Raw genomic sequence first — 12,511 nt, forward strand, 5'->3', positions numbered from 1 at the left:
AGAGGTGGAAGATATGTAAACATACAGAATGTACTATTCCCTAAGATGTAAGTTTTACCGTGGCTGCTCTGATGCTATCTTTAATGCTCCTCCAGTAAACACTCAGCTGAGAAAACACTCCTTTTTCAACATTTTGAAGAACTCGAACTTTAGTTCACTGCTTTTGAACATTTCTAGGAACACCCCAGAGCATGTAGATGCTGCGGTCAATACAGGAAATAAAAACAGCTCAGATTTGCAGTGCAGTTTTTCTCCCAAAGGCTAGAAGTTTGTCTTGAACAAAGCTCCCTATCATCTTGTCCTTCAATCCCTTTTTCCATAGAGGCCTGAGAGACCTTAAGACCATCTGTGTGTGCGCATGTATACATGAGTGTGTGTGTGTCTGATGTTTGTGTGTGCTGATGATTAAGCTGAGCCCTGCTGGATTAGTCATCAACTAAAAGGGACCAAGGTCCCATCTTGACAACAGCTTGGTCTGAGGCCCGAGTCTCCCTCCTGTGTGGTAAATACAAGGCTCCTCCACAATGCCATGCAATCTGACCGCCCACGGCTAATGAATCACGGCAGCTAAGCACTACAGTGTCTATGACAGGCTGTGCTGGCTGCAGGATTGCTAGCTGGGGGGATTAGGATTGCCTCTGATGGAGAAGCCTTCATAATTCTAAAGAGATTAGAAAGAGAATCAATCCAATCACCAGCCATGAAAAAGTAAACTTTCCTTGGTGACACCCTGCACTGACAAAGAGGAGGTCAGAGGATGAAAATAGCCAGCAGGCATGTGATGGACATATTGAGGGTGACAAATGATGCAAACTGTCACCCTAACAGGAGCTATTTCCGTAGCTGTGTTTACACTGATGAATCAGCTCTTTTGCATTAAGTTTTAATTGTGCTGTGTTGTCATGTCTTGCACATGCAGTGCTAAGTTGACAAGATATAATGTAAAGTGACATGAAAGGGTACAAAATGCATCAGAGACATGACATTGTACAGAGACAACAACTATGCATGTATAATACAGTACAATGTACATTATATATGTTAAGAAGCTCCACAGACATGACCATGGATGCTGTGGGAGGTTAGATACCAGAGATAATACTGCAAATAGAATGACTTCAAAGACGAATAAGTATGACTTCGTGCACAACATTCTAATCTAACTTTGAGACAAAACATAATAATGCACACCGCTGTTTTGACTGTCAAACATTTTACACAACAGACAGAAATCACAGACTTAAAAAGCAACACAGGAAGGAACTCTTCTACAGAGACCTCCATACTTCATTTTAACTGACATCTTGTGTTGTCTCATTTTACTTCTCACCTTCATAGAAGCCATCATCATCCATGTTTCCATACACGTACAGATACTTTCCAGCCACGAGGGGCAGTTCTGCTTCAGGATGCTCATTTGGTCCATCGTAAGGGTTGTAACTGGAAGAAGGAAAGAGAACAGTTTTGTTTCAGCATCGTCTTTTTGTAATTGTGAAACAGCATGCTCATAGACTTAAAGATTATGCACGATAAGATAAGATAAGATAAGATAAGATAAGATAAGATAATCCCACAGTAGGGAAGTTTGAAGTGCTTACAGCAGCAAAGAAAGGTCCTACAATAATGAAAATAAATCAAAATATTTATAAGGACCTGTTATGGAAATAACAGTATTGCAAATGTCAGTGGTATTGCACAATTCTTTCATGAGAAGCAGTACTAAGATAATTATGTGAATACTGATATAGCATATGTTGTAGCACATGTAGAAAAGTAGATATACACAAAATGAGTCTGTATTATTGGCAACGAATTCAACATGAGAATCATCACCTGTAACGAGCAGTGCAAAGGCGGACCTGGCCTGTGTAGCGAGGTTTGGACCTGGGTGATGGGCTGGCCTCATCCTCCATCTGTAGAAGAATGAGAGGATTAAAGTTCACATTCACAGGCACTATTTATAAATCATATTTAAAGCAGTCTGTGGAAGAGCCTGGAGACCCACCTCTGATGGGGTAAGCTGTCGAGGGCTGCTGGGGTGGTCCGTTGTCACGGTGATGGATTTGACAGGTAGCTGTTCTGGTGGTTCTCTGTCTCCAGTCTGCAGTGTGCAGGGCAAGAACTGGGAGATCAGTAGCGGCGTGTCTGCCGAGCGCTCATCACCTGGGAGACATTGATTTCCATAGCAAATAAAGAGCAACTGTCATTCCATCTGCACCCATTTGCCTCCCATTGCACCGCTATTTATCTCCTGTTGAGGCGGCGCTACAGCTTACACCCTTCATGGCAAAAGGCTACTCCACCCTCATCAGCCCTTCTCATCTGCAGTACGAACGTCTTTAAATAACAGCCCTCAGGAAGAAAAACACACACATATAAAAACTGCAGGAAATACAAAATAAAAAACTGCAGTCTAAGAGTGCAAACAGTTGAATTCCTTGAGGAAATTAAAATAAGTCAACAACATGGATCCACTGCGTCACTGGGTTCCTGCAGTTTGCGAGTGAGAATATTATGCATTAGCACAAAAGCACCAGCGACTCTTTTTACACTGAGGAGGAAGATAAAACAGGATTTCCAGCACTTCAAAGACCTTTGGTCGGTGCCAGACTGTATAAATCTACATCGCTGATATGGTTGTATCTGCTGGCTCTGCAGTTTGCACGAGGTGTTGTTAGAATACTAATGTATTAAATCACATTCATGTCATACATCAGGCCTGTTATCAATTAGGATGGATATTGATCATGAATAAGCAATATCGTCATTAATGGGGTCCACCTCTAGCCGGCAGTGAGCTGATCCAGCTGTTATGTGAGCTGTCTGGGGATGAGCTCACTCTGACTCTCATTTCATCTGATCATAATGTAATCTTTGAAGATGCTTCTGCTGGGGGAGTCTGGAGTGCATCCATGTTTTAGAATGGGCGGACCCACTGATGGTTAACTATTAAACCAGAGCACTCCGATATTCACTATGAAGTAAGCAGATAAAATCATTAATAGACTGTCGCTGCAAGTACTAACAGCACTCCTGTTAACACTAATAATGCAAAATGAAAATTAATCATTGAGTAACTGTAGCCATGTTGGAGTGTATATAGGATTCACAGAACACACACATCTAAGTTTGGACACACTTTCATTCATTTGAATGAAAAAGTGTGTTTAAACGTTTGACTGGTAGTGCATATGCCTATGCACATATAGTTGAATATGGACAAATTAATTCAGATGTACACATACACACGTGGACAAAATTGTTGGTACCCCTCAGTTAAAGAAGGAAAAACCCACAATTCTCACTGAAATCACTTGAAACTCACAAAAGTAACAATAAATAAAAATTTATTGAAAATTAAATAATCAAAATCAGCCATCACTTTTGAATTGTTGATTAACATAATTATTTAAAAAAAACAAACTAATGAAATAGGGCTGGACAAAAATGATGGTACCCATAACTTAATATTTTGTTGCACAACCTTTTGAGGCAATCACTGCAATTAAACGATTTCTGTATTTGTCAATGAGCGTTCTGCAGCTGTCAACAGGTATTTTGGCCCACTCCTCATGAGCAAACAGCTCCAGTTGTCTCAGGTTTGATGGGTGTCTTCTCCAAATGGCATGTTTCAGCTCCTTCCACATATGTTCAATGGGATTCAGATCTGGGCTCATAGAAGGCCACTTTAGAATAGTCCAACGCTTTTCTCTCAGCCATTCTTGGGTGTTTTTGGCTGTGTGTTTTGGATCGTTGTCCTGTTGGAAGACCCATGACCTGCGACTGAGACCAAGCTTTCTGACACTAGGCAGCACATTTCTCTCCAGAATGCCTTGATAGTCTTCAGATTTCATCGTACCTTGCACACTTTCAAGACACCCTGTGCCAGATGCAGCAAAGCAGCCCCAAAACATTACTGACCCTCCTCCATGTTTCACCGTAGGGACAGTGTTCTTTTCTTCGTATGCTTGGTTTTTGAGTCTATGAACATAGAGTTGATGTGCCTTACCAAAAAGCTCCAGTTTGGTCTCATCTGTCCAAAGGACATTCTCCCAGAAGCTTTGTGGCTTGTCAACATGCATTTTTGCAAATTCCAGTCTGGCTTTTTTATGAGTTTTTTTCAGCAGTGGTGTCCTCCTTGGTCGTCTCCCGTGAAGTCCACTTTGGCTCAAACAACGACGAATGGTGCGATCTGACACTGATGTACCTTGGCCTTGGAGTTCACCTTTAATTTCTTTGGAGATTGCTCTGGGCTCTTTGGATACAATTCGAACGATCCGTCTCTTCAATTTGTCATCAATTTTCCTCTTGCGGCCACGTCCAGGGAGGTTGGCTACTGTCCCGTGGGTCTTGAACTTCTGAATAATATGAGCCACTGTTGTCACAGGAACTTCAAGCTGTTTAGAGATGGTCTTATAGCCTTTACCTTTAAGATGTTTGTCTATAATTTTTTTCCGGATGTCCTGGGACAATTCTCTCCTTCGCTTTCTGTTGTCCATGTTCAGTGTGGTACACACCTTTTCACCAAACAGCAGGGTGACTACTTGTCTCCCTTTAAATAGGCAGACTGACTGATTATGAGTTTGGAAACACCTGTGATGTCAATTAAATGACACACCTGAGTTAATCATGTCACTCTGGTCAAATAGTTTTCAATCTTTTATAGAGGTACCATCATTTTTGTCCAGGCCTGTTTCATTAGTTTGTTTTTTTTAATAATTATGTTAATCAACAATTCAAAAGTGATGGCTGTTTTTGATTATTTAATTTTCAATAAATTTTTATTTATTGTTACTTTTGTGAGTTTCAAGTGATTTCAGTGAGAATTGTGGGTTTTTCCTTCTTTAACTGAGGGGTACCAACAATTTTGTCCACGTGTGTATGTATAAAAAAAAATCAAATAAATACATCAGTGATGAGGTGAGACTTCTAACTAGGGATAGACCAAATACTGTGGGCGATATTTGCTCTTTTTCTGAATCTCTATTTTTAATAAGCTGATTTTTGATAAATGAAATGCACTGCAGCACTTCTCCTCCTTCTCTCTCTGTCTGTTGTCACTCAGTGGTCTCAGAAATGTCTCTCAAGCAGCAAAAACTGAATCCAGAAACACAATCTGTTGGCACAAGCCAGAAAATTAGCTCCTCTAAGGCTAATGGCTAGCGGTTAAGTTAGAAGGCAGCTGCGACAGAATGTGGAAAACAACAATTAATAATGCTTTAGGATCTGGACCTTAGTTGACAATAAAAGTGGGGGAATAGAGAGAGATTAAGAAAATAGAGAAGAAAAGCAGGAGACAGACTGATTAATCTCAGTCAGTGCTACACAAACAGAGGAGAGCATCCTTATTTAATCACTCCTATTTCTATTTTACATATTTGGTTACAGTCACCCCCTTATTAATGAAGAAGCCTAGTTATGAGTGACAGGTTCCCTTCTATCACATGCAGTTAAAACATTTAATGGATATCTGTTGCAAATATTGGTTATCAGCCTTTCTCGGTTTCCAATAATCAGCATCAGTTTCGGCCCTAAAATAAAACAACGGACTGATCCCTACTTGTGACCCACCTGTCTGTGGCTGGACCTCAAATCCAACAATGACTTGTGCAACTTTCTTCTCCGGTGAATGCGGGATCTGGGAGGCGGGATCAATCTGAAGGATTTCCACAGGTTCCGACTGCAAACGGAAGTTCAGCAGTTCTTTGGACAGCTGGTGGAAGTGTTCACTGTGTGACCTGCATTTCTGCTCCAGGTCACAAACCTTGACCTTTGGCAAATGAGAGGAAAGAGAGCAGAAAGAAAGGTGATCATGATCAAGAGGAAAGGAACGAAAGAAAAGCCCAGGAGGTGAAACTTCATCACATGTAATTGTATAGACATGGGCCCTCTAAAGAATAGTTGTCTTATCTATTAATGCTGATCGAACACAGACCTAATTAGAAAAGGATCCCTAAAGAGCCATTTCCAAGCCTTAGCAGTATGTTATAGTAGCAGTCTAATCAAAGCATACAGAAGTGTGGAGTCCTCTGTTGACACATAACACAGCTAAATTCTGATGGAAAAAAAGCCGCTGCTCCGCGTTAAGCCAACATATCATAGACATCCTATCAAAGGAGTTCATAAAGATCTAAGAGCTGTCCAGTGAGATTAGTGGTACGTTAAGGGTTCATCATGGATTCTCATTTTTGCACAAAATGTTGAGGAAAATTCATAGAGTAAGATGAAACAAATCAGAGAGGAAAATAAATACCTGAAACATTCTGTCCTTATTGTTCTGTTCAGACAAAAAGCATGCAGTCGGAAAAAGTAAAGGAAGAAGACAAACTTTAGGAAATGATAGAACATAAATGAGGGAACAAGCAATAAAAAAAAAAACTCAACAGAAGGTAAAAAAAAAACAAAGGGAAGAAACAAAAGTTATGTTTGTCAAAGTAAAAATAACTGAGAATGGAAAACATATCCAGGATTATTTGTTTGTTTGCTCACACTGACAGAGCGGCTTCGGTGTTCTTCCTCTGGAAATGTGTGTTTGCCTGAGAAACAGGTCTGCGAAAGAGACTCTGAACTAATACAGTGGATTTCTAAGAAGAACTCCTTGACAGCGGAGTTTCCAAGCTGTTTGCCTGAGTCAAACTCTGGCTGCTTGCTCAGTAAAATCATATTAAAGTGCTTCTGATGGATAATAACATGACCTCACTTGAACTACACTCAAAGGAGTCCACAACCTATTGTCGTGTCGAAAGGATTTAGAAGAGGAACGAGTGCATGAGCCAGTGACAAGCATCTTAAAAGACTGTGATGAAACACAGCAGGTCGGCCATTTGATCACAGGGAACAAAGGTCAGCCTGTGTGCAGCACTAATGACATGTGTAAGTCTGCAACTGCGAAAAAGAAAAGTTTGCAGTAATATTTTTGAAACAAGAGCACTGCAAAGCTTAAGTAGGGCGATGGAAGAGGCAGGAGTGTAATGCTAAGCTACTGTTTGAATACTCTGATGTATGACTCACATACTGGTGTGGGGTTTTCAGAAACCTACACCATATTACAGCATCTGCTCATGAGTATTTCTGGACAGGAAAAGGCCAATTCTGTACACAGAACTCAATTTTTAATCTCCACCACATCACCCGCTTCAATGCAGAAAGCATCAAATAGCACCCATAATGTTTCTGTGCACTGGAATTCAGAACAAATCCAGTTTCTTAAAATCCAAATAAAAATTGAAATAGTTCCCAAATCCAGGCTTGGTTTGAACCTAGTCACTGTTTCTCCACTCAGACAACTGTTTATAATCGTCAAATTTAAGGCCAAGCTTTATATAAATCATCAGGTTTGTGCTCAAAATAAGCACATTTAGCAACCATGCAGTCAGTGAATTTCACTTAATAAGCTGTCTTTAAATAGGTCAGGCTGTCTAACTGTCATTACAGCCCATAAGATCTTGGAACAAGATCAAAAAGACTCATTTTAAGCAATCTAGTTAAGCGTAAATAATGTAAAAGAAGCCTGTAGATAAACATGTGCCTGGTTTCTAGTTTAAATAACTCAAATGAAGACAAACGGCAAGAGATGTTTACTAGAACTACGTCAAAATATCTTCCTTAGAAAGCAGTAGAACTTGACTCTGAATCCAAACATATGAGATCATTACACTCAGTTTGGTCTGCAGATTGTGCTTCTTTGACATCTCTAACACTCTGGTTGGGATATTTTACACTTTCATCATCCCTATTGGTAAATTTTGTTTACTGACTTCAAGTAATTCACAGCGCAGCTCCGGCCAGTTTCAGGCTCAGCAGAGGTGCAATCAGCTGTGGTTATTGAAAACTGTGTGGGTGTGGAAAATGCAGTTTGACTAATAACTATTGTTTTAGTCCTGCTTGCAGCTTGGCCCCAGAGATGGCAGTGCAGGTCGGTGCATCGCTCCAATCCAGACTAAAATGTCTCGACAAATATTGATTTCTATGAAATTTTGAACAACATTTATATTAACCAGATGATAAAGTCTATTGGCTTAAGTGATCCTGTGGCCGTCTTTGTTCAATATTTCAGTTTAAATATCTGTAGGAATGCCCACCTCACTTTTATGAATGGATGCTGTTAAGCAAATGTTAACATGCCTAAACACAAACACAGTGAACATTATCCAGCATGAACGTTAGCATTTAGCTTAAACCACTGTGTTTCTGTAAGTACACACTCAAAAAGCCAGTTGGAAAGATTTCTAGGATCAATATATAATTGCGGGACTTTTTGTAACATAGTTGACAGGTATCAAATCTGCTTAACAAAAATAACTTTCTTTTAAATTTTGTAACCAAGCATGCCATATGTTTTGTATAATTATGACCTGCATCTACATATGACTCTGAAAATATTACTAGTTGACTTCTGCATTATCAATTTTTGTTAATGAGAGTTCAAAGGTAGGACTTTTCGTGCCTTCATTTGTTTTTTTGTATCTTAATCACCCATATTTAGAATTTTTTGATCAACTTGTCAAATATTGCAGATGCTAAATCAATGGTATGATGAGAAATAACAGCGAAAATGTCAAATATTCATCTTAAATTGTTCCTGAGATATTATTATTTAAGCATAGCCTGAGATTTAAATGTACAAAAAACTGTGGTGAAAATGCCATGTTTCTATTTAAGCATGTGATACGTCCCCCTTCAACTTCACAAACATCATCCTAAATGTCAGTTTTATTGATTTCACGCTACACAAATTTCAGGCAAATCAGAGATGACTGAACAGAAACAAAAGTGATGAAATGAACCCTTATTTAACATGAAAAATTCACCTTTTGACTTATCTGCTTAAAACAGAAATCTATTTTTTATTTACGTGTTGTGTCGGCGAGGTGAAGCCGGGTGAGTATCCGTTTGTGTTACTGTACCTCTAACAGGTGTACTGCGTCCTCATGCTCTTGGTCAATTTGAACCCAAGCCTGCAGAGAAACACACAGAGACACACGGTGACAGCTGACACTGTGATCGCAGCGCATGAGGTGGAGTAGACAGCACACAGCTGACATACTGTCAACGCAATACCCTGGCAGAGGCTCACTGGTTCATCACAGCTCCGACGAACACAAACTGATTTATTTCAGGGTGTGGAAGTGTCCAAGCGGTGGCTGTTAAAGGAAGTGAAAGCACAGTCTTCAACATTAAAAGCACCTCTCCGTGTGATAGTACAAATCAATTAGGCTCTGTTTGTGTCTTTCTGACTTTCTTTTGATTAAACATCAACGCAAAAAACAGGAGTGGAATCTAACAGTTTTCTGAAGAAGAAGCTACTTATTAACCCGTTTTATGAAAATATCAAAGCCTGAGTCTAATCCAGGGAATATTTTGATATTATTGGAACAATCAATCATTAGAAGAAGCTTTTATTTTGATAGTTACATGCTGTGGCCGGACAAAGGTAAGCAAATATTGGAATTTGCTAAAGCTAAAAACACAGGTAGGCTCAGTAAATGTGCCAGTACTGACAATTAAGGTGACTTAGCAGCAAAAAAACTCTTCATTTTAGATACACAACCCATAAATATGGTGCATTCTTAGTAAAAATACAGGTTTTAATTGAACATCTCAGGCCTCCAGACAGACACAGCAGTGTCAAAAGCACTTCCATGTATCCTCCTGTGATATCTAAAGTGTTATTCAGCTACTCTCTGAGCAAGAACACATACATCACATCTTAAATTGTACCAACACCTCCAAAAAAAAGTATTACCTGCACACTGAGGGATGTTCACAAGGTGTATAAATTTATCAACAACTAGAAAGGCAACATTTTTAGCAGAGAGCTCTTCATCACGCGATCAAAGGCGCTGCAGCTGAATCTGCAATTCTAATAGAAATCTGCTGATTTCTTTTCGGGTTTGTGAGCTCTTTGTGTTTCCTGATACAGTAGCAGCGATTCTGTGACAGTGATTCAGCATTAGCCGGCCACTGATACACCAGCAACTAAACGAGCAGCTGTGGGCATGAAGTCAATACGTCAAAAGCATGAAAAAATACGACTTAAATAATCAATTTTTGTTCTTTATGCGTATGCTCATACCTTTTGCAGTTGATTGATCTCCTTCTGCTTAGTGTGAAGGGCCACCAAGGCTTGCTCATGCTCTGTCTGCAACTGCTGCTTCAGCTCTACAGCCCCATGCATATGCTGAGAAACAAACAGCGGGAGGGAAAGGAAGTATGAGGGATGTTATTAAGAGAGGATTTTTGAAGATATCCCAGAAGAACAACCCAACCACACCTTTTTTTTTTTTTAAATTTACTGACGGTGACAGATAGCCAGACCTTCAGACTCTAAAAAAATCATCCGAAAACTGCTGCTGCTGGCAGGAAAAGATGGACACGTTCTGCAGCGAGCGAGAGCTTTTGAGGAAACTGACCCCAGTTTACCTGCAACTCCGCATTCTAATGTTTACGGAAGGAAAAAAATCTTGCAAAAGCTTGGATGCATTGGCTTTAATATGATAAATCCTAGCAATCAAAGCAAAGTATCACTTAAGCCTCACAGATTAAACCAAGCAAATAAACTGAAAGGTTGCCAGGAATTAGATGAGGATATTGATTCCAGTGAACACAATAAAGCATCACGAAGCCATTTAGTTGAGATTAGAACCTGGAAGGAAAGCAGCTATGACTTGTCTGATAATATCTGAATCTGAAGACCAGCAACGCTTGATCTCAGTAATTAACATGCTACATTTTGCTTCAGGTCAAATATGACACTCTCATACTCATTGTCACTGCAGAAAAACATACAATATATAAAAATATTGGCTTTTTATCATGAAATTTGCATACACACACACACATATACACATATATCTATCACATCTGACTCTGAATTGCCCCAACCAAAGCTTTCACACACGGTCACCCACACCAATCCCAAATCTGCCCTAAATTAGCCAAGTCATGACTATACAGTCTCTATATCCACCAAGGCACGTCCGGCGGCCACATCATGCAGAAACAGAGTTCAGGCCACAAGATGTTTCTGTGAGTTTAAGAAGAAAAGACAGCTTAGAAAGCTCTGACATTCGTATTTTTACCCTGTGTTCTCTCTCCCTTGAAAAAAAAAAAAACAGAAAAGCTTCTTTACCTCCCGGAGTAGCTTTGAGGTGTCCTGAGCAGGCAGTCGCTGCTTTGCATAATCAGGGAGAAGCTCTAAGCTGCAGAGGACCGGGGTGGCTGAGAGGCTGTCACTTTAGCCTCAGTGAAAGCCATTTTTTTTAACCCTTGCATATGCAGACAGAAGCCCAGGATCAAACCTACATTTTCAACACCCTGTGATGTTGTGTTGAAACAGAAACAGCAGAGGAGCTTCACTGGAGCAGGTTCATGTCATGTACTTGGTTCACTGATACAGTTTCCAACAACTGCCCGTTCACCACCTCGCTGCTCTGGTGTTTAAACAACTGCCAACCTTTAGTTTCACAGAAGGCTCAGTTCAAGTAGAGATGCAACAGGAATTGTTTTGTGGCTCCTGTCAAGTTAAACATTACTCAGACTAAAGCTATTATCAAGATCTGTGATTTTACTGACTAACAATCTTATTTAGTTGTCTAAGTAACTGAATTTGTTATTGTACACATAGGTTTTTAGAATATTGGCAAAGTCTCACTTCTGTCTCCAGTGTGTTCTTTCTACTAATTAGAATCCTCCATCTATGATTGTTGATAGATTTCAGAGACCAGTAGATGATAAGATGTCTACTACTATCTGCATTTCAATCCGAGGTGCAGAGGCTTTCTGGGATGCTGTGAACCAGCTGTTGTTTCCAACTGTATAAGATGATACGTCTCCAGTGAACCGAGGTCACTTGTAAAGTTTCCTGCAGAGATGAAATCCTGCAAAGGTCAGATCTTAACCCAGGCTGATGGCAGATATGGGCTGGGTTGGACTTAGAACAAATGCATTCAAAGGGAGTTTTTTCTTGCCACCGCTGCCTTAGGGCTTGCTCTGGGGGTTCAGGCATTTGGGTTCTATAAAGCGTCTTGAGACAATTTGACCTGTAACTGGGGCTATATAAATAAAACTGAACTTAATTGAAAACAAATATTCAGCTAACTACACAAAAAACACCAATCTGATTGGATGGGCAGGCTGTAGACCACTTCGAGAGCTGCAGAGGGTCTTTTGAAGCCACAAAGCAAACACAAACTACTGAAAAATCTTCTCTAACTTCACTTTAGTATTCATTTGTCAAACTAATTTCTGTCTGGGAACCCACAAAAACACCAGTTTTAAAGAAGGAGATGCCATTATATAACCTCCAATCTGCAAAATGTTCCTTACTAATCCATTTTTCTAAACTTTTTCTGGTCATTTCTATCAATACACCTGTAGCACATCAGAACCAACTCTAAAAAGACTTTATATGTCTTGAGATGGAAAGCATACAACATCTGACAAATGACACCTAAAAAAAAGCATCTGACTTGTAATCTGTGTCTGAAATCTCCTGACTTTACTTGAAACT

The 12,511-nt window shown here is 39.9% G+C and overlaps 1 protein-coding gene across 6 annotated transcripts in view; it reads right to left on the bottom strand.

The window, feature by feature from the left end:
- The window catches only part of rimbp2a (RIMS binding protein 2a), a 72,563-nt gene that overhangs the window by 18,096 nt on the left and 41,956 nt on the right, over positions 1 to 12,511 (bottom strand). For all 6 annotated transcript variants that reach the window (XM_051938980.1, XM_051938982.1, XM_051938981.1 and 3 more), the window contains 6 exons: positions 10,076 to 10,180; positions 8,907 to 8,957; positions 5,572 to 5,770; positions 2,006 to 2,163; positions 1,834 to 1,913; positions 1,331 to 1,440 (listed from right to left, as the gene is read on the bottom strand). In XM_051938980.1, the coding sequence (XP_051794940.1) occupies positions 1,331 to 1,440; positions 1,834 to 1,913; positions 2,006 to 2,163; positions 5,572 to 5,770; positions 8,907 to 8,957; positions 10,076 to 10,180 (703 nt within the window). The remainder of the gene's footprint in view (positions 1 to 1,330; positions 1,441 to 1,833; positions 1,914 to 2,005; positions 2,164 to 5,571; positions 5,771 to 8,906; positions 8,958 to 10,075; positions 10,181 to 12,511) is intronic.

This window comes from Acanthochromis polyacanthus, chromosome 18 (genome assembly GCF_021347895.1).
Source record: "Acanthochromis polyacanthus isolate Apoly-LR-REF ecotype Palm Island chromosome 18, KAUST_Apoly_ChrSc, whole genome shotgun sequence".
In the NCBI taxonomy this organism is placed as follows: domain Eukaryota; kingdom Metazoa; phylum Chordata; class Actinopteri; family Pomacentridae; genus Acanthochromis; species Acanthochromis polyacanthus.